This window comes from Mustela nigripes, chromosome 6, assembly GCF_022355385.1.
Source record: "Mustela nigripes isolate SB6536 chromosome 6, MUSNIG.SB6536, whole genome shotgun sequence".
NCBI classification, from domain to species: Eukaryota; Metazoa; Chordata; class Mammalia; order Carnivora; family Mustelidae; genus Mustela; species Mustela nigripes.
The window spans coordinates 63,218,957-63,244,307 of record NC_081562.1 but is presented as its reverse complement, the minus strand read 5'-3'; the positions used below and the strand labels follow the sequence as shown (position 1 = coordinate 63,244,307).

The 25,351-nt window shown below is 34.5% G+C and overlaps 2 protein-coding genes across 3 annotated transcripts in view; one reads left to right on the top strand and one right to left on the bottom strand.

The window, feature by feature from the left end:
- Positions 1-4,188: 4,188 nt before the first annotated feature.
- The window catches only part of SLCO1A2 (solute carrier organic anion transporter family member 1A2), a 117,333-nt gene continuing 96,170 nt past the window's right edge, over positions 4,189-25,351 (top strand). For both annotated transcript variants that reach the window (XM_059402695.1, XM_059402694.1), the window contains exon 1: positions 4,189-4,475. The gene's annotated coding sequence lies outside the window, so the exon portion shown is untranslated. The remainder of the gene's footprint in view (positions 4,476-25,351) is intronic.
- IAPP (islet amyloid polypeptide) overlaps positions 18,299-25,351 on the bottom strand; it is a 41,588-nt gene continuing 34,535 nt past the window's right edge. Inside the window, exons 2-3 of the mRNA XM_059404778.1 lie at positions 22,800-22,894; positions 18,299-18,488 (exon numbers count right to left, since the gene is read on the bottom strand). Of these exons, the coding sequence (XP_059260761.1) occupies positions 18,299-18,488; positions 22,800-22,879 (270 nt within the window). The 5' untranslated portion in view covers positions 22,880-22,894. The remainder of the gene's footprint in view (positions 18,489-22,799; positions 22,895-25,351) is intronic.

Here is a 25,351-nt window from a genome sequence, read left to right as displayed (position 1 = left end):
ACCTGTACCCCTGGGGATAAAAATATATGTTTATAAAAAATAAAAAATTATAATAAAATTTCAGCTATGAAAAAAAAAATGAGGATTGAAAAAATATGTCCAAAGATCCCCATGGCGATCTTAAAACAATTTCTGAATGGCTGGTAGAATATAGCTTACTTTTGTTTCTAAATAGCTTCAAACTTAAAAGCACACAGGCAATTGAAGTATAGACAGACAGAGCTTGTAGGTTGGCCTCAGAAAGACAGCTCAGTTCTGAAAACACTGATAAATCCCATCTTGATCCTGCCTCTCTCCAAGCTCTGGAGAGTTTTTTTAAAAATGTATTTATTAAATAAGCCTAGTGAGGGGAAAAGATTCCCTCTTAATCTTATTATGTTGATTTTTTAAATTATCTTTCTTCAATCAGAACAAACATCCATGAAGTAGAGATCTAGACTTCTTAGCACCTGGAATAGTATTTGGCATAGAATAGGCACTCAGCAAATATTTGTTGTATGAAAGAATGATCATCTCAGCCATTATTTGATGTAAGTGCAATAATTACATCATATGTAATAATTAAAAATGGGTTAAAAAACTGAAGCTAATGAACTTGTCCGAGATCACAACTTGTAGTGCTGGAGCTGGTTTAGCCAATGCTTGTAAGCTTTCCATAACGTGTGTAGTGTGTTAATCCAACCATCCTTTCATCTTTCATCCATTTTACCTGGATATGACCACCTCAGCACATGACATAGCCCCTAATCTTTTACTCCTCCAATCTGGGTAGCAAGTTAACAATGAAATAATTGGTAAACATTGTTTTTCTCCCATCAGTCTACTATTCAGAAATGTTGGTGGCGCCCTATAGAAATGAATGTTCCAGTCCACAGCACTGTTCCAAGTTTATTGCTTCCAAGTTTATTCCTATTTTGGTACTATCACTTTTGTTTGTTTTTTGTTTGTATGCTTGTTTTTAAATATTTTATTTATTTATTGGTCAGAGAGAGAGAGCACAAACAGGGGGAGTGGCAGGCAGAGGGAGAAGCAGGCTCCCTGCAAAGCAAGAAGCCTGATGCAGGACTCCATCATCCTAGGACCCTGAGATCATGAGGAGCCGAAGGCAGAGGCTTAACCAACTGAGCCACCCAAGTGTCCCAGTGTCATCTTTTCCGAGGCTATCCAGTCACCCAGAAAATTGAACTAATGCTCAACATATTAGCATTTTATTTATACTAAATGAGTTAATCAGTAATTGTTTGATTTACAAAGTAAAGGCGCAAAAGTTAGGCTTAGTAAGCCTTAGTAAGGCTCAAGGGAAAAATACTGAAGACTTAGCAAGTTGAATACTTATTAACTTACTATTTACTCACTGACCAAGTGAGTCTTTACTCTTTTAATATGATGTTATGGTCAGAGCCACAGACACATGAGGGTTAACTGTGAAGAAAAACTGCAAGGGAGGAACCTCTGGTTCCATGTGACTAATCTTTTCTATAACCAGTTTTAAATAACCCTCAGAGCCAAAGAAATTTTATCATAGGATTAAAACTTATATAAACAAAGTTCCCTTTATTTATATAACACTGATTCACTGCAGGGCAAGAAGCTCTACTTGTATTACATGTGTGCAGAGATTTATACACATTGGTTACTCAATGTGTACTTTTTAAAAAATCTGATGATCTTACAGTATAGAAGGAGCAATGAATGGAGAGGATGGTCAATGAAAAGGTAAAGGGAGCTCATTTATTTGGGTTGTTGTGAGTTGCAATTCAGTTGTTTTTTGCCTTGAAAAAAATATAAGGTAAAGTTAATATTCAGAAATATAAGACTCTTTGGATCCTCTATTTACCTTGTCTCTAATTTCCTGATAGTGACAAATATTCTGTGTAATGCTAGATCATGTAATAATAATAATATTGCTTTTTCACACACAAATATATGAATATATACATTGGCCTTTTTCAAATATGTAGTTACAAATGGTTTAGAGCATTTGAAGTGAGCCGAAGTGATTCCAGATAATATTTCTTTCCTCCTGCTTTGCCCATGTTTGGTTATCTAATTCCTCCAAACCCTTCTCATTCTGATCAAGCCCCCTGTTTTCCATATCCCTCTTTCTATCTCCCCTGAAATCCTAGAGCATTAGTTTTCTATACTATACACACACACAATACACACTTATTGGTGTTTTCTTTCAAAGTTAAAAAATGAGAGGGTCACCTGGGTGGTTCAGTTGGTTAAACATCCCACTCGGTTTCAGCTCAGATCATGATCCTGCAGGCATGAACTCAAGCCCTGTGTGGAACTTGCTTAAGATTCTCTCTCTCCTGGGGAACCTGGGTGGCTCTTGGGTTAAAGCCTCTGCCTTTGGCTCAGGTCATGATCCCAGGGTCCTGGTATCAAGCCCCCATCGGGCTCTCTGCTCAGCAGGAAGCCTGGTTCCCTTCCTCTTTCTATTTGCCTCTCTGCCTACTTGTGATCTCTGTCTATCAAATAAATAAATAAAATTTTAAAAAAAGATTCTCTCTTTCCTTCTCTCTCTCCCCCTTCACCACCACTCTCTCTTTAAAAAAAAAATGAGAAAGTTATTTTCTTTAAAAAAAATGAGAAAGTTATTTTTTAAAAACCCCAAATAACACAAAAAATAAAAAGTCAATTTGGTATATATCATTTATATTTCTTTCCATACTCATATAAAAATATATATGACATATATAATTATATACATTATATATATATGTTCCACCTACTTTTAGTCATATGGATAGGATCATCATTATATATATGACTTACCTTGTTGCTGTATTCATTTAACTGTGTACCATAAACATTCCTCTAGGTCAGCACATAAATCTAAATCATTCATGACTTATATCCCTTAGAAAGTCATATGTCTACTTCTATAAAATAGATTTCCAAAAGTGACATCACAGAAAAAAAATTCACAACTTTGCCGTTTTTATACACCATTCCACTCGATGTTATGAGTTTTCAAAAATTTTGTTAGTTTGTTATATGAAAAAAATGAGGGTATTGTGCTGTTTCAAGTTGCATTTCCTTAGCTGCTAGTGAGATTTGGCATCTTTTAGAAAAAGTTTTTTTTATAAGCTTTTTGGTCCATTTGCATTTCCTTTTTTACAAAACCCAGCTTGTACCCATGTTTGTTTTCTTTTCTTATCGACTTGTAAGAGTTCTTTTTTCACATTAGAGATATAAACTTTTGCCTTTTTATGTATTTTAAACCTTTTCTTTTTCTCTCTTTTTACCTTACTTATGATATTGTTTTGTCTTTGTGTAATTAGTAATATTACACAGTCAACTCTGTAAGTTTTTTCCATTATAGCTCTGTGTGTGTGTGTGTGTGTGTGTGTGTGTGTGTGTGTTTAAAGATTTATTTATTTATTTTGGGGGGGCAGTAGGGGCAGAGGAAGAGAATCTTCAAGAAGACTCCCCATTGAGCATGAAGCCCATGACCTACCTACCTGAGCTGAAATCAAGGGGCAGACATTTAACTGACTGAACCACCCAGCTGTCCCTTGTTTTTCTGTTTCTTTGGTTTGGGATTTTTTTTTTTTTAAGAGTATTTTCCTGACCCTCACACTTTTCCTATTTTTAAAAAAATATTTTTATTTTTTACAGTAAATCTTTAATCCATTGCTCTTTTTGGTTTTGAACATGACGGTCAGGAGGGCTAACACCCTATTTCTTTCCAGATAGAGATCTAATTATGATACTGATATCATTTATTAAAGAAACTGTATTTTTCCTGATGAACTATTACTGTGTTGTTTATCATATATTACGTTTTCATTTTAACTGGGTGAAGTAATGGACTGTTTTGTACCAGTGACTTGTTTACCTACTTCTTTTGTTCATGGCTTTCTGCTTTAATCAAATTAGTGATGCAGAAGGTTTCAGCATCTTCTCAGGCAGGTGCCTACCATCTTTTTCAGTTTCAGGGCAGTGTGAAGTGTTCTTTTGCCTGACCTCGAGCCTGGTGAGCATGACTTTCAGAAGTTTCCTCAGAGTACTTTATATTTGTCTTCTGCAGTTTGGAGGATACAGGAACTGGTGTCTGACTCATGCTAAAAAAAAGTCTAGAAGGCAAGGCTGTGGGTGGAACCTCCTGCCAGGAGGTGGAAGGAAGCAAGGGCTACATTTGAAAAGGAGCAACATCCCAGTCAATGGTGGGCCAACAGGCACTAGTTTGGGTCTGACTTACACCTGGACTGATTGGATTATATGCAGCAGTGGTGAGACCTCAGCAGAGAGGCTAAAAGTGCACGGTGCATGTAAAAATTTGAAGAACTTGTGTGGACTGTCAGAGGAAGTGCATTTACCCTGATGAAGACACTGCAAGTTAGTGTTCACAAATGAAGGGGAGCATCTCCAAAGACCCACGGAAAGGCCAGGAGAGTCTGTTTTAAATAACTCTGCAGGCCAAAGAAAGCAAGGATGACATTTGCTGCCCTGTTAACATCCCTCATGTAAGTTTCACCTCTGGAGGTCACAGAAGCAACATTGTCCAACTGTGGGGGCGGGGGGGGGGGCTGGAGTGGGGTTGGGTAGAGAGGCCAGGAGAAGCTGGCAGAGAACAGAGAGAAACAACCAGAACCCTTTTTCCCAATTGTAGGAGCTGAATATGTTGTAGTGGGAGGAAAGAAGCTGCAATTTAAATGAAGTTCAAAGTCCTTTTTGTGGGACTAACATGGCCAGAGGACTTTTTTTTTCTTTTGAAATTCAACAGAAAGTAGTGCAACCTGTCTGAGATTCCATTCAGTATCAGAAAAAGAACTGGCCCCATAAAGAAAATTTTATAGGCAGTACAGAGGAAAGAGTAAGGCTTTTTGTCTGATTTCATAAATTCCATTTGCTCAGGGAATTTGTACTTGCGATCTATTTCTGTAGGTAAACACAAATACTGCTCAGGAGCACAAGGGTGGATTATTTCAACTTTTAAGTCTTTCTTCAATAACATGTCCCTTTCAGTGAACATGGACTTTCTCAGGTAGACACCAGGATTATATATTTGGCTTCTTTCAACCCTCCTTTTATGTCAGTATACTGTGGCTAGTTCTATTTAAGAATTTTTTACACACACATAATATTTTACCATCTACTCTGAAGACATGTTTATGAATCATGGATAGATTTAGATTTAAAAGTATGTCATCTATGTCAGGATAGGGATTGGTAAGCATAGTCAAAGCACATGGAGTCAAATTTGGACCACTTTATAAAGGGAGATTTTTTTAAGTAGAGTTTATCATTTATAATAATGATGTTAATTTCAGAAATTTAGATAGTATTTTAAACCTTCAAAATAGCTATTTATTTCTTAAAAGACAGGATGTAAATAGGATTACATGTCCTCTCTCTGAAATGAGAACAGAAAGGAAAGTAGAAAATGTCTTAAGAGTTACTTAACAGATGGACACCTGGCTGGCTAAGTCAGAAGAGCATGTGACTCCTGATCTTGGGGTCATGGGTTTGAGCCCCACAATGGGTATGGAGATTAAAGAAAAAAGAAAGAGTTACTTAATATATCTACCTAGAGGCAGAGCAAGGATATGATGAAGCTCAAGTTTGACAACTTTTAGTTATTTTGTCTAGCAATAGAGGTAACAAGAGCTACAATGATTGAAACTTATGTCAGGCTTTCTCATAGGTATTTTACATCATTTATCTCATTTTTCATTACATGCCATGTAGATGTCTATTCTTTTTAGAATCCAGCAAAAAGATTTAGATTTTTCCTACTTGAGCCAATTCTATAAATCCTGACAAGATCCACCTAGATGGTCCCTTGGCAGTCCTGAAAAATCAGAGGTATTTAGGCTACTTGGGTTTAAAAGTTAATTCGGATGTGGCAGCAGAACCCTGGATGTTCCAAAATGTTGCCTAAATGTCTGATGTAAACTGTACTGTGTTGCTAATGTAGGAAAAGAACTGGATAATGTAGACCAGGTTCCACATTGGTTTGACTGGCCAACATTTTTTGTCTTCCAAATTAGAAATTTTTCTGGCAGTAACCATCCGTGAATTCATCTACTTTAGAAAAATATAATATGGTGATCCGGTGAAACTGTATGAATTTATTTGATTCTCAAATGAAAAAAACAAACAGTGAAATACCCAGTGAAAAGCCCAGAAGAGGCACCTCATTTTGAAAACATCCTAGTTTCTTTTCCTATCCTTCTTCTTTTATTTCGGTGTAGGTGCGATTTTTTTTCTTCATTTGCTAGTATTACTTATGTCATATGTGGTATATGTACTTCTATTATTTATGCTGTAAATCTTGGTGTAAAAATCCATGCTAAATGTGGCTAAATGGTAGGACTACTTAATATCTAAATTTGGTATGAATTACAATGTCAGAAAACCTGGGTGGCTCAGTCAGTTAAGCCTCCAACTTCATTTGGCTCAGATCATGATCTTAGGGTCCTGGGATCAAGACCTGGTCTGACTCCAGACTCCCTGAGCAGGAAGTCTGCCTGAGATTCTCTCTCTTTTCTTCCACCCATCCCCCAACTTGTGCTCTCACTCTCTTTCTCAAAAAAAAAAATATATATAATCTTTAAAAAATAAAAACCACAGCTAAAATTTCCTAAATGTAGTGTAGCCAGGTAAAATTATATACTAACTGCTTTCCATGCATTATATCTATCCTTTGATGATATCTTTTTCATATGTAGATGAAGGAATTGCAGTTAAATGAAATTAAGAAATGTATTCAAAGTTTTGAAAAGAGCCTGGATCCTAATAAAGGTCAGCCTGATTCCAAAACCCACCCTTCCCACTACAGTGGCAGCCTTACTGTGGTAGCTTTCAATGTCCTGTTGATTTGTTTTTCTTCACCATGACAACAGGACATCCTTGAAGTTCTTAAATTTACTTTTCTATTATGGAAGTTGAACACACTTAAGGACAGTATCTCCTGGGTATAGACAAATATTAATCATAAACTCAAATTCAAAGAAAGCTCCAGAAACTGACTTTGAATGCCAACGTTCTCAAAGAATTTGGTTCTGTTTCAGAGCCTCTTTCCAGTTCACTCTCTGTAGGTGGCGGACTCTGGACAAAAGGGTTCCCAAGGATCTGATACTGTCTGAGGAAGCCAGAGGAAGCTTCAGAGAAACAAAAGGTTTCCACTCTATTGCTCTTTTCACTGTTTCCTCCTGCCAGCCTTCTGTACCCTACTGACCCAGGCTACATTTAGGATCCTTATAACCAGAGTAAAATTGGTGTTTTTAACACTGTCATGGCTAACAGTGTGCAAGAAATGGTGACAAATGAATGTAGGCTTCAAAGCCCCACTGGAGAAATGGTAAGGTAACCAGGACCCTTTTATGTCTTTTTCTCCTGCTCCTTCTCCCTTTTCTTCCTTGCAACCAGAGTACCCACCCCCCACCACTCCCCCCAAACACCCTTCTTTTTCTTGCCTTCAGGGGCCTTTTCCATTCTCCAGGGGTTTATTTTTAGGTAGCTGTTAACATACTTCAACTAGGTGTTAGTTAATAGTAAGGATTTCCCTATCAAGAGATTTGACTTCTATCGAGGGACTTTTGAACTAAAAAGCCTTTTAAATGCAAAATAATAGATTTCAAATCACAGTTATGGTGGCTAATTGGGATTGGAATTTTGCTCAAATAAGGCTTGTTGCTTATTCAGGTCCTTCATATATCTGGAAATGGAGGCATGTATTCAGTAAAATAAAGTCAATTATCTCCAACAGTTTTATCACAACTATATGCCTTCAGATGAGCTTACACTAAGTACTTCAGCATATCAATTACATAGGCCCCATGTTCACATGTTTATAGAATAAGCAAAATGAAGATAATTATTTGTTTATAATTTTTTGATAAAAATTAATTTTCCTTTTTATAATTCTTGTTCTTGATTTCAACTCTAAAAATATTGAATTTATTAATATATAGTTTTTTACATATGTGGTAATATTTCTGACTACTTAAATTCCATCCTTTAAAAATTTCAGAAGTTCCTCTTACTCTTTTATTTGTTTATTTTTTTAGATTTTATTTATTTATTTGACAGACAGAGATCACAAGTAGGCAGAGAGGCAGGCAGAGAGAGAACGGAGGGAGGAGGAAGGGAATCAGGCTTCCTGAGATCATGACCTGGGCCAACGGCAGAGGCTTTAATCTACTGAGTCACCCAGGTGCCCCTCCTGTTACTCTTCTAAGCTACTTCCAACCCAGGTAAATTCTAGCAGATGTGATTTTTCTATATTGTTTCTGCCTATTTCTGCCTTTTCTTGAAAGGATTTGTGGGCCATTTCTTACTGATCATGACCTTTCTTCTAGGTAACAAAAGGAATGTTTCTCACAGCAAAGAGGGTGGATTCTTAGAACCTGCATCTTTTATGGTTCTGTCAAAATTTTGTAATTCTAGTTGGGGTTGTGCAGGCAAATGCCTTTGCATATTGGTAATTGGAGCAGGAATTTGTGATACAAATCCTGTTTGGGATTTGAGTAGATTATTGTCATTATTCTATTTCCCTTTTTGTTTCTTTGAACACTTCTCCTCATTGTTTTGAGCCCACTTTTGTACCCTACCTTTACCCCCCTACCTTTAAATCCTTTTTGTTTACTGTCAATAACAAAAGCCCCCACTATAATACGATATTGTTCCTTTCTTTGTGTGCATTTACTATGGCTGTAATAGCTATCACTCACTGACTGAACACCCAAGATAGGTGACGTACACTGCATATTTTATTCCTACTCTTTAATAAAACCCTCCAATTATTATCCCTGTTTACGAAGGGTGTAAGCTGTCATAATTAACTTTATCACACATGTCATAAATTTATATTGTTTTCACTCGTTCATTCATTTGTTCATTTTTCATAGAGTAAATTTAGTTAACCAATTTAGTGCCTGTTATGTTAGAGTAATAGGCTTAATTACCGTGGGGATTACAGAGATGACTCAAACATCCTACATCCTTGTCCCCAGGAAGTTTACAGACTACATGAGGAAATAACACCCATGTATATATAATGAAAATACAAGATTGAAACTATAAACATCATCAAGATATTCTTGAAATTCTGACCACTAAATTATATTCAAATACCAAAATGAGCTGAATAAACATTTATTCAGTGACCAAGAGTAATACAGGTAATAGTCTGTGTAAATCCAGAGAAGAGCTAAAAGGATCATAAGAGATCCCCTGGAGAATGTGGTATTTGAGCAGAACCTGGAGGTAGATTCCCAGAGGGTGAAGGGAGAATATTGCAAGGTAACCAAATTAGATGACCAGTGTTGTGGAGTGTGTGAAGCATACAGAGGTTAATACACAAGAGAAGTGCTAGCAACACAGATAAAAACAGTCTGAACTCTCATGGGAAAGACCTTAGTGGAATATCTCCAAAATGAAGCCTATCCACTCAGCAGAGTTTCTGTTACACCATAAAAGAAAATTTTCTTAGTTGTATACTGAACAAAGACACAAAAGTCTCAATAAAAAACTCTATATGAAAATGTAAGTTGAATTTGGTGAGGAGTGGGAATCAAAAGCTATGAGCAATCTCTCAGTATTAGAAATAATTCATAAGTTTGATTTTCAAACTTTGTTTCAGTTGAAACCTTAAAAACCAAAATAAAAACAAGACAAAATTATCTCATAATGAGTAAAGGTTGTTATTCTCAACATCAAACAAGTTCTTCATATTTTGAAGATATTTTTGTCCCATTATTCTTTTGTCTGACCTGTTTATCCAGTTCCAAGACCAACTGATTTGGCAGGGTTCTACATAAAATAAACCACAGGACACAGTGGAATTAGAATAAAAATATTTTTCTTTGGACATGATGTAGAGAAACTGGACCTTGGAGTCTGATAAACCTTGGTTCCGCTATTGGAATGACCCTTATAAATTGTGTGATCTTGGACATGTTGCTTCATTTTCTTTTAAAGATATATAATCCCTTTATTTTGAAATATGCATCTGTTTTGAGACAGCAAAGGAATCCCTATTGTTGTTATCTACTTTTGCAGAATGAAATTATACATTATGTCAGCTCATTTTTTTGCTCCTTAGTTCTTATCAATAAATGGTATAACAATACCTGCCTCATAGAGTTTTGTGAAAATTCACAATGATATATACATTTATACATATTTATGTATGTGTATATAATATATATTTATGTGTGTATAGATGGTACTATAAAATAGAGGTTTTTTTCTCCTAATTCCGTCTGGACAGAATTTTGGTTTCTTCAAAATTTTTGTAATTTAGTCTGTTAAGCTATGAAAGGGAGATGAAAGATTTTACAAATTAAGAGTTAGATTAAGGGGAATTGAGTTTAGGAGGAAACAGTATAAATGGTGGCTAAAAACACAACTCTTGTACCCACAACCCCAAAACTGTGAGGCCACTTCCATGAGGATAGCAGTTTTGACGTCTGGATTATTGGTGCATCCCAAGCACTTTATAGAGTGCCTGACATAGAATAGGTGTTCAGCATATGTGTAGAATGAAGAATATTTGGGTTAATATCTTGGCTCTGCCATTTGACTTGGATTGTATTTGGCATAAACTGAAGCAAAAGAAGGTGAAATGACTTTCTCAAGGTCAAACAGCCTCAGTTTCTTCATTTGCAAAAGAGGGATAATAATTGTATTTCTTACTGAGATTTTATTGACATATAACATCATTTTAGTTTCAGGTGTACAATATAATGATCAATACATGTATATATTGAGAAATGATCACTCCCATATGTCTAGTTGATATCCATACTACACTTGGTAACAAATGTTTTTTTCTTGTGATGAGAACTTTTAAGATCTACTCTTCTAGCTCCTTTCAAACATACAGTTTCATTAACTATAGTCACTATATTGTACATTACATCTCCAGCAGTTATCTACTTTATAGCTAGAAATAACAGTATTTATTTCATATGATTTTATGAGAATTAAATCAGATAATGCATCTGAATAAACTTAAAATAACAACTGGAGCACAGTAGACATGACATATATGTAGTTCTAAATGGGAAGGCAATGAGTGCTTCACATTTAATGGGTACAAATACATTGTACCAAACACTGAGATGGATAAACAGCTGAGATGGATAAATAGATAGGGACATTCAGATGTAGGATGGAGTATCTGTTATTTAAAAAAAAAACAAACAAACAAACAAACCAAAAAACCAGAAACGTTATATGCTTCTTCAGGCACCTTCCTTAGCTCTACAGTGGGCAGGTACCTCCCCCTTACAAAGTGTAGCCCAATATCATTCTGCTGTGGCAAGGTGGCCTTTGTGGGAAGACAGGAGAGAAGAGGGAGAGAGGAGCCTTCTTCTCAGGGAAAGGAAGAAAACCAGTGTTTATTACACGACAGATTTGTAGCCAAACTCCTTGCTATTTTCATTAATGACACAATCTCTTTTCATCTTCACAGCCAATCTCTGAATTATTCTTTTCATGTCACATGTGAAGAAAGAAAGGTTCAGAGTAACTTGATCATAGTCACACAAGTCTACATAACTCTAGGCTGCATAGCTTTTCTACTGTAAAGCCCTAGTGAGGACACACTCTCATCAGCTCTCCCCTAGTCATTCCAAGGGGTGTTGCTGTGGAACAAATGTAAATCTCCTATTTTGGTGATCAGCAACAAAATGGCAGTTCCCTCCACTGAGAAAGACAAGAGCTTCTTAGGCCCCATGGTAAGAGGAATGTGTATTCTTATCTTTTCTAAGGTCTACACAAAAGATTTCAGATCAATAATGATACATCAAAATTCAAATCTCTGGTCTATACAGTAGTTTATATTTTCACCTCATAAGAATTTCTGCACTGTCGTGAAGAAATAGCAGGTCTGAAATAATCATGGATACTGCTGATATCTCCTATGCAAGAGGAGAAGAATCTGACAACAATTTTTAAAGAATTTGCCATTTCTTACCCAACGTAGGTGTATTTCATGCCATTTGTAGATCACCAATGGACCTTCGAAGTGCCATGGACTCTTCACTGGACTTGTTACCCAGTGATTTCTTTAGCAGCTGAAAATAACACTTTATTAGAAAGTCCTCCTTCCTAAGTATATAAGATATACTTCTTAAGTATATCCTAAGAATAAACCCCTTTAAATAATTATCCTAAGAATAAGCCCCTTTAAATAATGTAGCATTCTACAGGTGTACAAAAGCATGTGTTGGATTTTTCCCAAAACTGTACTATGGAGTTTTACCAATAGATTTGCCTTTTTAGAATTTTCAGTTACTTGACTAAAAAGTAATATCTGATCCCATCTGCCAAAAAAGTTGGTGATCCACCTTGTAATCTGTAAAGCATATATTTGTATTCTTATTATCACCTGATCACCTTATAGAATTCTAACTGAAAGTATTTAGATAGCAGAGCCTAGCGGCCATTAGAAAAGATCTCTCTAAATCCCCAGAAGAAAAATACTAGCTGCAGTATTAATAACTGTCATAATATATTTAATTTTTTAAGGAATCATTGAGAGTCCCTAATCCCAGATAATATAAAGTGTGACAGTTTACATCCTTAAGGATATTAATTATAAGCCAAATGATATAGCTATTTTGCTAATTCACATGTTGCCTCATACACACAAAAAAATGGCGTTAATATGTAAAACTATAGCTCCTGTTTGGCTTCTAAATTGATAAATCTTAGCATAAATACTTAATCCATTTCTCCCTGATTGACTAACTCTCAGGATTGATTATCAAGGAATGTCTGAGCATCATGATGGATGGATTTCTAGTGTGTTTGAGTCTTAATTTCTTCTGTTAAAAATACTACAGCACTATGACTCACTGTGTTCTTTGTTACCTCATTATGAACCATCAATAAATGTTTTAACATAGAGACCTTTTAGCCATTATAAATATTTTCCAAGTAATGTTGGTTCAAGAGCCACATTGGAAGAAATGACCAATATACACCACATTCTCATAAAAATAATAACATATTAAATAATTTTCAAAGTTTAAGCAACAGGCCAAGATTTAAATTTTGTTTATGAAATTTGTTTATTGGGGCATCTGGGTAGCTCAGTTGCTAAAGCATCTGCCTTTGGCTCAGGTCATGATCCCAGGGTCCTGGGATCAAGCCCGATGTTGGGCTCCTTTCTCAGCAGGGTGTCTGCTGTTCCTTCTTCTGCTTGTACTGTCTCTCTTTATCTCTCTCTCTCTCTCTCTCTCTCTCAGTGTCAAATAAATAAATAAAACCTTTTAAAAAAGGAATTTGTTTATGAATTCAATGTATAGTCTAAATGAATAATGGGGGAACACGTGGGTGGCTCAGTTGGTTAAGCAGCCGCCTTCAGCTCAGGTCATGATCCCAGCATCCTGGGGTCGAGTCCCACATCGGGCTCCTTGCTCCACGGGGAGCCTGCTTCTCCCTCTGACTCTGCCTGCCACTCTGTCTGCCTGTGCTTGCTCTCGCTCATTCTCTGACAAATAAATAAATAAAATCTTTAAAAATACATACATACATACATACATACATAATGGGAAAGGGAAGGATGCTAGTATATTTTATCATTTTTCAAATGGAAAGGCATTTTTCCTATAATAAATTGAGAAACATAATTATTTGTTCCTGCCCCACTCCACCGGAAAACCCACTTTCAATGGAAGTTATTTAATCTTACTTAATATGGAAATTAAGGATTTTATTCCAATAACTTATATGGAATTTAAATATTTAATTGTGTAATATTCTGTTAACTTCATTGGGTGACAGAATTCATTTCCTAAGGGTTTAGTAACTCAAGACAAGAAAACCACAATTAATATGTTCTGGTATGTGTAAAGCACATTCTAGACCAAAAGATGCTGGTGGTAAATGTCAAATCATTTTCAGAAGACAAGAATTAACTGTTAAGCTCTCTGCCAGTATAATATCTGGGACAGAAAACAGAAACTACTCAAGTAGCATACCTTTCTCCAGAATGTGTAAATAGGCTTAAGTTCCTCATTTGTAAAACAGAAAATTTGTGGAATGGAGGATATTTGAGTCCCGTTTCTGCCCTTAAGAACCTAGCAGTGTGGGAAAGAATTGTGTTAGTCACACAAATAATACAGCAACAACATAACAATATGGTATTTTTAATACAATAAAGAGGCAATAAATAATACTCAAATTATGTATTTATTTTGAATATAAAAGATATCCTCAAAGTGTGATGATCACTCAGTGGGTGGAGAAATTATATTCAGGAAGGGAATGATGAAAGATCTTGACTTTGTCATGAAAAGATTTCAAAAGGCTGCACTGGGGACAGTTGTTCAGCTTGGGGGGTTGGAGGGAAGAGACAGAGACTGGAAAAGAAAAGGATAGGTGCTGATGGAACAGGAACAAATAAAACAACCAAAGATTTAGCAGGGAATGAATGTATAAAGTGAGATGATGTGCAGTAAAGCTGGAAAAGAAGATTAGGGTTAATTTATGGTGGGACTTGAACGTCAGGATAAAGAGTTTGATGGACTTCCTTAGATTTAGAACAAGCCCTTTAAAAATTCTGTGTATAAGACTGATGAGTAAGGAATGTGCATTAGGAACCTTATTCTGGTGTTGGTGTACAGAATGCCAGAAAATCCTGGAGGTTGGAGAACTATCTGCAGGTTTCTGTAAGGTCTTGGCTTATAGTAAAGAGGCTGGAGTTACATTATTGTCAATGGAAGAAGAAAGAAGAAACATACCTTAGTAGCAAGAAGGCTTTCAAGTACATGTGTTCTGGTAACTGACTTCAATATTGGAGTAAGGACTTTGAGCAGTTGGTGATAATTCAAGACTGAACCACAGTGGGAGAATGATTATAATTATGCTCCTATTAAATTCAGTGGACTTGACAGGAGAAGCAGCTTTGTCAGGTAGGGTGAAAGTTTGACATTGGTTATGTATTATAGTAGGCTAAAGATAAAAGTTATGTATTATAGTAGGCTAAAGATAAAGATAAACAAAAGTTTATTTCTGGATCATACACCATGTCCAAGACAGATTGGTAGAAATGTTAGCCATGAAGTCACTCAGCGCTCCTGCCTGGTCGAGGCCTCCTCATCAGGAACTGCTGCAGCAGAGGAAAAGGGGAAGATTGAAAAATATAGGTCTTTTACCTACTTGATCAGCCTGAAAATGACACATCACTTCCACTAATATTTCACTGGCCAGAATTAGCCACATGGCCTCACCTGAATGCAAGAGGGCTGAGACTGTAATCTCTCATATGCTCAGGAAAGAGAGGATAGTGGTGAGCACTAATAATGTCTACTACAAATGCACTGAGTGGAAGATGAATCTTTCCATATCTTTGGGTAGTGTGTATGTGGAAAAGGGAAATGGTAGAAAAAGAATACTTTTTCTTAATTTATATGAAAAACCTGTTTTGTACTCAGTCAAAGGAGCTTTGGACTCACAGGCTTTTCTACTTTGATCAAAAGATAGCCTGCATAATATTGCTAGATAATATTTGGGCTTCAGCGAAGTGAGAGTTTCATTGCATAATGTTCTCTCAAAATGCTGAAGAAAATTTCCAGAAGTTTTAAATGTAGCATTACTAAATAAATTCTATGTCTGACTCTGTATTGCAACATGGAAGATAGAGGAATCACTTGTATATTTAGTTGTTTAGTGAAATGTAATTTGTGGCATGCATATTAGTATTTGGAGGCTTTAACCCACTGAGCCACCCAGATGCCCCAGTATTTGAAGGCTTAATCACTTTCAGATTATTTGAGAGTACCTATGATTTCAGGTATCATAGACACAGTAAGAAAGGTTGGGACAAATGTAGTCACCAAAACCTACTGTTGGTATTTTCAATTACATCAATTGAATTTAACTCATTATTTTCATAAGGTAATTATAAAAAATCAGGGAAAGTATTTGGTAAACCTCATGCAATAAGGATTCCCAACTTTTATATATTTAGATTCCTATTGGCCTACCAATAAAGAAAATAATACTGAATTTCTTCAAATGTATCACTTTGATAATAAATTTAGTGACTAAATTTAAAAACATCTACCTCCTATTAATATAATAACCTTTTTTCTTCTCCAAAATCTCCCAGTTGGAGTAAGTTACATAGTTTGACCTAACTACATTTCACTCCTTAGCACCCGAGGTTGTTAGGTTACTATAACTACACATAATTCTTGTCTTATTCCTGATAATTGTTTGCTAAAATACACACTATCTTTAAATGCCCTATGCACTCATTAAAATTTTTTTAACTCTTGAAAAATATATTGGTACGTTGATTTGGAAGTGATATTCAATAGAATCTTATTGAAAGTAGACTATTATAAGAAAATATTAAATAAGTAAGTTTAAGAAATTATAACTTAATCATACTTACTCAATTTAAAATGCTGAAGTCAAATCTACTTTGAAAAATGGGCTGACAGCTGAATATCACAAATAGGAATTTACACATTCATTTATTAATTTCAACATGCAACTTATGATATAAAATCACTACAGGGGCACCTGGGTGGCTCAGTGGGTTGAGCCTCTGCCTTCAGCTCAGGTCATGATCTCAGGGTCCTGGGATGGAGCCCCATATTGGGCTCTCTGCTCAGCAGGGAACCTGCTTCCCTTCCTCTCTCTGCCTGCCTCTCTGCCTACCTGTGATCTCTCTCTCTCTGTCAAATAAATAAATATGTTTTAAAAAAGAAAAAGAGCTTGAAGTCTGGAATTGTGATGCCTCCAACTTTGGCTTTCTTTTTCAATATCCCTTTGGCTATTCGAGGTCTTTTCTGGTTCCATACAAATTTTAGAATTATTTGTTCCATTTCTTTGAAAAAGATGGATGGTACTTTGATAGGAATTGCATTAAATGTGTAGATTGCTTTAGGTAGCATAGACATTTTCACAATATTTATTCTTCCAATTGTGGGTAGGAGAAGAAGCAATGAAACAAGATGGGATTGGGAGGGAGACAAACCATAAATGACTCTTAATCTTACAAAACAAACTGAGGGTTGCTGGGGTGAGGGGGGTTGGGAGAAGGGGGGTGGGGTTATGGACATTGGGGAGGGTATGTGCTTTGGTGAGTGCTGATTCACAGACCTGTACCCCTGGGGATAAAAATACATGTTTATAAAAAATAAAAAATTAAAAAAAAAGAAAAAGAAAAAATAACTACAAATTTCATATCCTATTTCTATACCCATACACACACACAACTATAATATGGTAATCTAAGGCACCCTTTATAAGGGGAAATTTTAATGTATAAGTCAAGTCAGATTCCCACTCAGATTGAGATGCCTTTTTTCCATATTTTTTTTTTAAATACAAGTTTAATGCCTCTAGAAATGGCAAATTATAACACAATAGCAGTTTATCTGAGTTAATGCTACTTCCAAGTATAACTAACTCATGGTCAGGGGAAAGCAGAAACCCCTGTAAGAATCAGATATGGAGGGAAACATTATGTTTCATGTCCAATTCAACAGTTTCCTTCAAGAAAAGTGTATCATACACATGTAACCTCTGTTGGAAAAATCCAATTAGTTTAACAAACAAAATAAGTTACCATACAATATATAGTTTCCAGAAGTCTGTGGTCTTTTAATTGATGACATACATGATTAATAGGAACAAAAGGTTTTGGGTTTTTTGTTTGTTTGTTTGTAATACCCTGCATCAAAATATGAGTGAAATTTGCTGAAAGCCATTTGAACGGAATAAAGTGCATATAAGTTTAATAAAAGCTCATCACAATGAAACCTTCCTAAACACAAACGCTTTTGTACTTTTAAAATAACCTCTAGTACCAGCCAGTACAAAAAAGAATATAATTTCAAAAAATATTTTGACCGAGATAACAGCGAAAATTAATTAGTTTTTTAAAATAGCGTTTTATCTCATTTCAGAAATCTAATGCAAAAAAGAATTGCTTAACAGAGTCCTTATAATTGCTGTTTTTTAAATGTTCTTAACTTTACTGATAGCTATTTACAATTTACCAAGTTTCCAAATACCATTTTCTCTTTTGTTCTCAAACATGGGTCATAAAAATATAGGCAAAAGAATGAGTTTTTAATATGTTTTCAAAATAAAAATCAGTAGCAAGAAAACTTCATTTTTGAAGACACTGACTTTTTTATTATGGGATATCTATCAATCAGCATTAAATTTAAAACAATTCTTACCACCACAATTTATATGTACTGGCAGTAAACATGGGACATAACATCCATGTTCAAGCTTATGTTAAATTACACAGGAAGTCACTAGTATATTTATACAAGCAATAAGAACTGTAGAGATACATGGACCTCTAAAGCGGTAAGTAATTCATTGGCTCCCTGTTTAAAATATCAGCTGTGTTCCTCTTGCCATATGTATTGGATCCCACATCAGTTGGCAAGAGAATGGCACCAAGATTGTTGCTGGAACGAACTAAGAAATTTGCCAGGCGTTGAGTCACACACGTGGCAGTGTTGCATTTCCGCTTTTCCATCTGGTGACTGGTGACATAGAACAAATGTATAAAGTTAGAGCCTTAGACTCAGGATTGGATACATCTATAGGACAACAAATATCTCATATTGATGGAAACTAAAGGAAACATTTTCATGTAAGGTACTCAATGTTTTGGTTTGGAAATATCTGGATGACTGAGATTTTCTGACACTTTGAAGATACAGCAAAAGCAATTTTTGACTAGGACATCATATAACAATTATCCATTATAGTTAATGTTGAATTTCTCAGTATGATCCTTTGAAACTATAGCATATTTTCCAGATAGTAGTAATAATAAAAGTGTTGCTTTGTCTTACATTCTTCTAGTTTTTTTATTCTTCTAAATTGTGTTAAATCTAGTTCCCAATTTAGGAAAAAGGTATAGAATATAAAATTTATATTAATTTGGAATATGTGGAATTTTATATATATGTACGTGTGTGTGTGTGTATATATATATATATATTTCCCACATCTTTCCAATAAAAATTAAGCAGTATAAGATATTTTTGTTAAGTTCCCTGAGGTCATTAAATCAGGGCTGTTAAGAGATAAATGGCAGGTACTATTAAGACCCAAGGGGAATCAAATTTTATTTCTGGTTCATGAACTCTCATTGTTATAGACTGGAAGTTCCATTACTCTTAACATAAATACACAAGCATTATTATCTTTCTGCCACTTACTTGGTTCTTTTGAACTATTTTAATGATAGGACTATGTTGAATGTTAAAAACAAAAGACTTTTATGTTAATAGTATCAATATTCATTGCATTCTTTTAGCAACCTGGAACAATAGCATAATAATATTCCAGGTAAGTCAGAAATTATCATTATGATTAAGCAATTTATTAACTCTTATTTCTATTTATGGCATTACTTATGTCAACTGTATATTTTTGTACCACCCTTTGTTCGAGCGTTCTCTCAAAATGGTATTGGCAATAGATACAGAATGATAACATGCTCCCCGTTTTTGCAGGTGATTAGGAAAGCCAGGGAAATGTTTTCATTTTCAGCTCCATGGAAATAAAAATATTAGTAAAACTTAGGATAAGTGTAAATTGGGAAAGAGATGTAGATATGTAGATATGTCCGGAAGCAAGTGGTTGTACATAATTTGGGGCAAAATGCAATAGATTTTATCTCAATGTGTTTACTTTGTATGGGAAATACTTCATTATTTGTATCTCTGTATAGGGATAGCCTAAGAGAAAGTGTTTTTAAATCTCATGTAAATCTTTAGGGTTTTTATGTTCATATTTTCTTCCAAATACAGTAATTTCTATGGCATCAGGTAAACTTGGTATTGTTGAGTATAAGTGTATGCTGATAAACCTATTATTCAGACAAAGGAAACCCACTTTAGGACCCAATTATCTGGTCTAATATGTCAGTATTAGTTATATTATTTATTTAATTATTTCTCTTTGCTTGTATAGTAAGCATGGCCAATGTATATTTCCAAAGGATGAGTTAATGTTTTTTAAGAATTAAACTGATACTTCATGAGAGAATAAACTTTCCTTGAAAAAAGCATAAATTAGAATATGACCCAAACACTTCAAAATGATAAATTTAGAGTAATAAGGGAAATGATGGGTCAAATTGGGAAGATTCAAAGTGATATCTGTACCAAGAGATGTTTGGCAAATACCTAGAGCAGAGTGTGAACTAATCTATGTGCTAAATGTCTGAGTGGTACTTTAATAAATGGTCTCAAAGTCTGTAACAGGACTTAAAATTATTCCAACTAAATTAATATCTTATTTGAGTTAGCTAGAACAGCCACCATTCCATTTAAAAGAAATATTAAGAGCTTCTATATCAATTTATTATTATGAAACTGCTTTCCCAAACAAGACTTTTCATGTAAATATAGCAGCAATAAGTATAAGATTCTTTCCCAAACAATCATTAAGATAGAAAAAGATGGCTGAAACGCTTAGTAAAAGGTATCACATCCCTACTTTCAGGCATTTTTTTTTCTCTTTAACTATTTGGGCAGACAAGGCATTTAGTCTTCAGTAACAGACACTAGTTCAAACCTATTGACCACTTTTAGTAACATTTAGTAACAGACACTAGTTCAAATTATTGACTACTTACACACATGCACACATTTATAACTTTAAGAGTTTAAACAGTACAGACTATAGACTGAAGTATCATCACTCTTATATTGTCTCTCTTTAAAAATATCTCAGTTTCAAGGTTTTTAAAAGATTTATTTATTTTATTTTAGATAGAGAGAGAACATGAGTGGGGGGGAGGGCAGCGGGAGAGGAAGAGAGAATCTCAAGCAGACTCTGCACTGAGGACTGAACCTATAAGGGACTTTATCTGCACCCGCTGAGATCACCACCTGAGCCAAAACCAAGTGTTGGATGCTTAACTGATTGTGTCACCTAAGCTTCCTCAAGGATTTTTAAAACCGTTTTAAACTGTATCCTGCTCTAGTTCTCAACAGTCATTTGTGGAAGTAATGACACTGTTGGTTAACCTCTGATTATCTGCTAAGCAGGTATATACTGAGTGTTTAAAAGTTGGTGGGCATTTGTGTGATCCTTTTGCCTCAGTCAAGAATATAAAATATTTTTTGGTATGGCTTGTAAAGTCAGTTTGTTTCCGCTTAATCTCATGTCATATAGGTACAGAAGTTAAAAAAAGATCTCAAATAAGATGATTAAATTTTATAAGAAAAATGACATTGATAAATTTATATCAGCTTGTCTTTTAGAAGTGTGTGAAATTTGAGTCATTTCCTACAAAGGTTTCACAGCTTTTTATAAGATTTATAAAATATTACAAGGTTGAATAGCTCAGGATGATAAATTCTCTCCCCTTAAAAAAAATGACCAAACATACTGATTTCTGGAAATTCACTAGAGTAATTTGAAGAATGCCTTGGAAGTATTTCTAATAAAAATTTGAATTAAAAGATTGTGAGACTAATATGAAAATAACTTGAAAATAAAAAATGTTATATACTATTTTATTTGTGAGTGAAATTTGCCTCATAATAAAAAGACAAACTGGATAAAGGTGCTTATGAAATGTCTATAATGAAGGGAAAAATCAAGATATAGACAGAAATACTAGGTAATACTGTTAATTTTCCTGTTATTCTATTGTTCTGCTGGTTTACCAGAAACTTCGTGTCAGTTTCACTTATTTTTACCCACAAAAATTCAATTGAAAATTAGAGTCAATTCTGAGAACATCCTGCAAATTCGATAAGCTTGAAAGGGGAAAGGAAATATGAAGATTCCTGCTATTTATTAGACGTGGGTGCTGTAGAACTCTACATATCACTACAGACTCCCACCTCAACAAAAAAAACACCTCAAAGGAAAATAGACAAGATGCTAGTAATTCTATGAGAAAAGTTTTAATATGACTTGAAGCAAAACTCTTTTCAAAAGTAACCTTAATACTCCTTGGTCTTAAAGAGTATGTAAATTCAGTCCTACAAGACTATAAGAAGTCAAACTTACTTTAGGCACAAACAAATCCTCAATTATATTGTTTATGACATATGCATGAATTTGGACTTAAGAATCTTTTAAATAAATGGAGAATTGCAGTTCTTTCCCCTCAAAAGTTGTAATTACTGCTAACATTTTCACCTGACATACTTTTTAGACTTCTTTAAAATTACCACTTAAATGACATGGCACCTTTTGAAATAAGCCTTCTTAGGAAATCCTGATGGATGTGCTACCTATTGAAAACATTTTTAAGAAGGATAAATTTACATTTAGAGCAGCTCAGAAGTAATTTCATGAAGAACACATTTTTTAAATAATTCTATTTCCTTAATATTTCCTTAATAGAACATTTAATGATATAGAAAGAATCCCCTAAGAACAAATGGCTTTTTAACTTGTTCTTAAAAATTTTAATTTTCTCCCTGATTATTTCTATATATTTCAATTTCCAGAAGGAGATGCAATAATTTTTAATATTGCCAGAGCCCTCTGAGGAGGAAAAAAAAAAAAACCTATGTAAATATACAATAAAATCCCTCCTTATACCAAATATATATTTTAAGTTTCTCTAGTTTATTTGAGAATCAGGTTAATATAATGGAAATTACTACCCTTTGGCTTTTCCTGCTTTGTGTTCTCATTTTGCCCTTCTAGGTTCCAAGAACATACTTCTTGACAAAACTGGAACTATCCATTCCTGTCTGTCAGAAGTTCTGTCAGAAAGATGCATCTAATGGCATAAGAGCTGTTAGTTAAATAGCAGTTTTTAATTCTAATTTTCCCACATTTTACAAAAGAAACAGGATTTTTAAGATACTAACCTTTTGATGGGAGTAGCTTTCAGGTGGTTTAATGCAACGGAGAGTACGATGAGAACTACTGGCAGCTTCAGGAGGCACATTGCTTTTTAAATTTTCTGAAAGAATAATACAGCATTGAAATGAAAATTTTTATAGTTCTGATAGATGGAATTTGAGACTAGAACCTACTATAAAAGATCCTTTTTTAAACATAATCTCTAAAGATAGTAATTTTATTGATATAGTCCCTTGATAATGTTCAAACAATTTTCAAGTATTTTCAAAATTTTCACTTTCCCAATTTCCTTCTCTAAACAATTTCAAAAGTTGATATTATAGCAACTTGTCTCTTTAGACTTTCTTTGAAAGAAGCTATATATTTAATTCCAAATCTGTTCTTCCCTAAACAAATAATATTTTTCCATAAACAGGAAGCTCTTTACCTTTAATGTTTCAGTGTCAGCAATATCAGAGAATGTCTCTAAATGGTAAGAAAGCTTCATGAACAATCCCAAGCTTGCATCCACTGGAGTATTTTCCCCCACTTGCCAATGAGTAATCCAGCTCTTATATACCTTCACCCATTTCCCAGCTCTGACATCAGACAGCTCAGAGAGACTGTCATTAATTTCCACCCCTATAGATAGAAAGTGCCTCATAGACAGCAGAAGCAGATGGGTGATTATTACATTAACACATCAGTAAATACTAACATAGCAGATACAGAGTGTCTTTGGGCAGTTAATGGTGTGTAACACATAGCAGAATTTGGAATTTTCCATTTTTGCAAAATACAAGTGTGGATTTTCACAGCAGTATGCTCTAGTAAGCAGTATGCTCTAGTAAGGGACTGAAAAAGGAAGTGATTAAGAATAACAAATGCAAAGAGCAAAGCCAGGGACACTGAGGAATCTAATGAGGACGCTAAAGCCAAATGACCCCAATGGCTTAATTTCATGAACGTTCAGTAGTAGATTAAACTATGAGGGTAATGTAGATTAAAAAAAAAAAAGGACACACACGCATATACATGCAAAAGAGAAATCAGAAGTTATTTACAATAAAGTGGAGATGGAAGATTAAAGGCAGCAAAAAAATAATTTTCAATCCCCAAATTCATTTGTCAGCATTTAAATAGACATGTATCTATAAAATTAAGAAATTTTCGCTTTTTCTATTACTGCATAGAAACATTGAAATTATTTTGAGAGAAAAAATTTAATTTTTTTAATTTTCTCCATACATTTCTTTTTTCTTATATTTCTAAGTTATATTTAAGTTAATAATCTAAGTTATGACAATTTAATATCATATATAGCAAGAAAATCAAATTCCAACTGCTAGTGAAAACATGCATATCTATATAAACTAAAAAAAGTGGAAGTTCCCCAAGTAAAAAAATTAAGTTCACTGAGTTCATATACTTCTTTAAAGCATAGTGATACAGTTTGAGGGTGTTTAGCAAAAATTTCAGAAAGAAAGAATAAAAATTTTTTCCAATACTTATTCTAATTATTCAATGATTTTGCAATTTTATATTTCTGTAAAATTTACTAATATTCCGAAAGGAAAAAAAAACATAAAATCAAATGATTTGGAAGAATGATGATTTCCTATAAGAAGATAATTAACGTATTTAACAAAGTACATACAATGATTTAGAAATGATAAAGAAGCCCAGAGATATTAAATAACTTGTCCAAAATTACACATCTAGTTCACGTTGAAATCCTGAACCAAAGTTTAGTTTTTCTGATTTATGGTCTAGTGTTCATTTAAACCCAAATACCTGCTTTTAACCTACACATTTATTTATTTTCCTAACTTTATTTTTTCTTCTATACTTGTTGTTTGATCTAGTGGCTTGATTCCATTCAGGTAAGAATCCTTCACATGTGATACTGTTTCTTTCCTGTTGCATCACAACATCTGGCTGAATCTCTTTTGTGGTGTTAATATTGATCAATGAGATCAGATTTTGTCAGCCACATTGTCCACTCTGAGTTTTCCATTAGCTCTTTAGTCACTGGTTTTAGCAATCATTGCTGATAATTGCCTAGAAGCATTGTTTTATTATTACAGGTTGCAAGTGAGAGTCTGATTCTATTATTTCCTCTATGTTTACTAGCTGAAATTCTTCAAAAAAGGAGAGCATTCCTCATTAACTAATTGGCTACCTTGAGGCACGGTTTTAAATAAAAGGCAAGATATATGCTTAATTCTTTCCCCTTACTCACCAGTTTTCTGCACATAATAATGAGTTCCTTCTCTAGCATCCTCCAAAAATGACCAAAGAATTTTTTTGGTGGTTCTCATTGTGAACTCATATATTTTAGCATATATGTATTTTTTTAAGTATAATTTTTTATTTTTTATAAACATATATTTTTATCCCCAGGGGTACAGGTCTGTGAATCACCAGGTTTACACACTTCACAGCACTCACCCAAGCACATGCCCTCCCCAATGTCCATAATCCCACCCCCTTCTCCCAAACCCCCTCTTCCCAGCAACCCTCAGTTTGTTTTGTGAGATTAAGAGTCACTTATGGTTTGTCTCCCTCCCAATCCCAG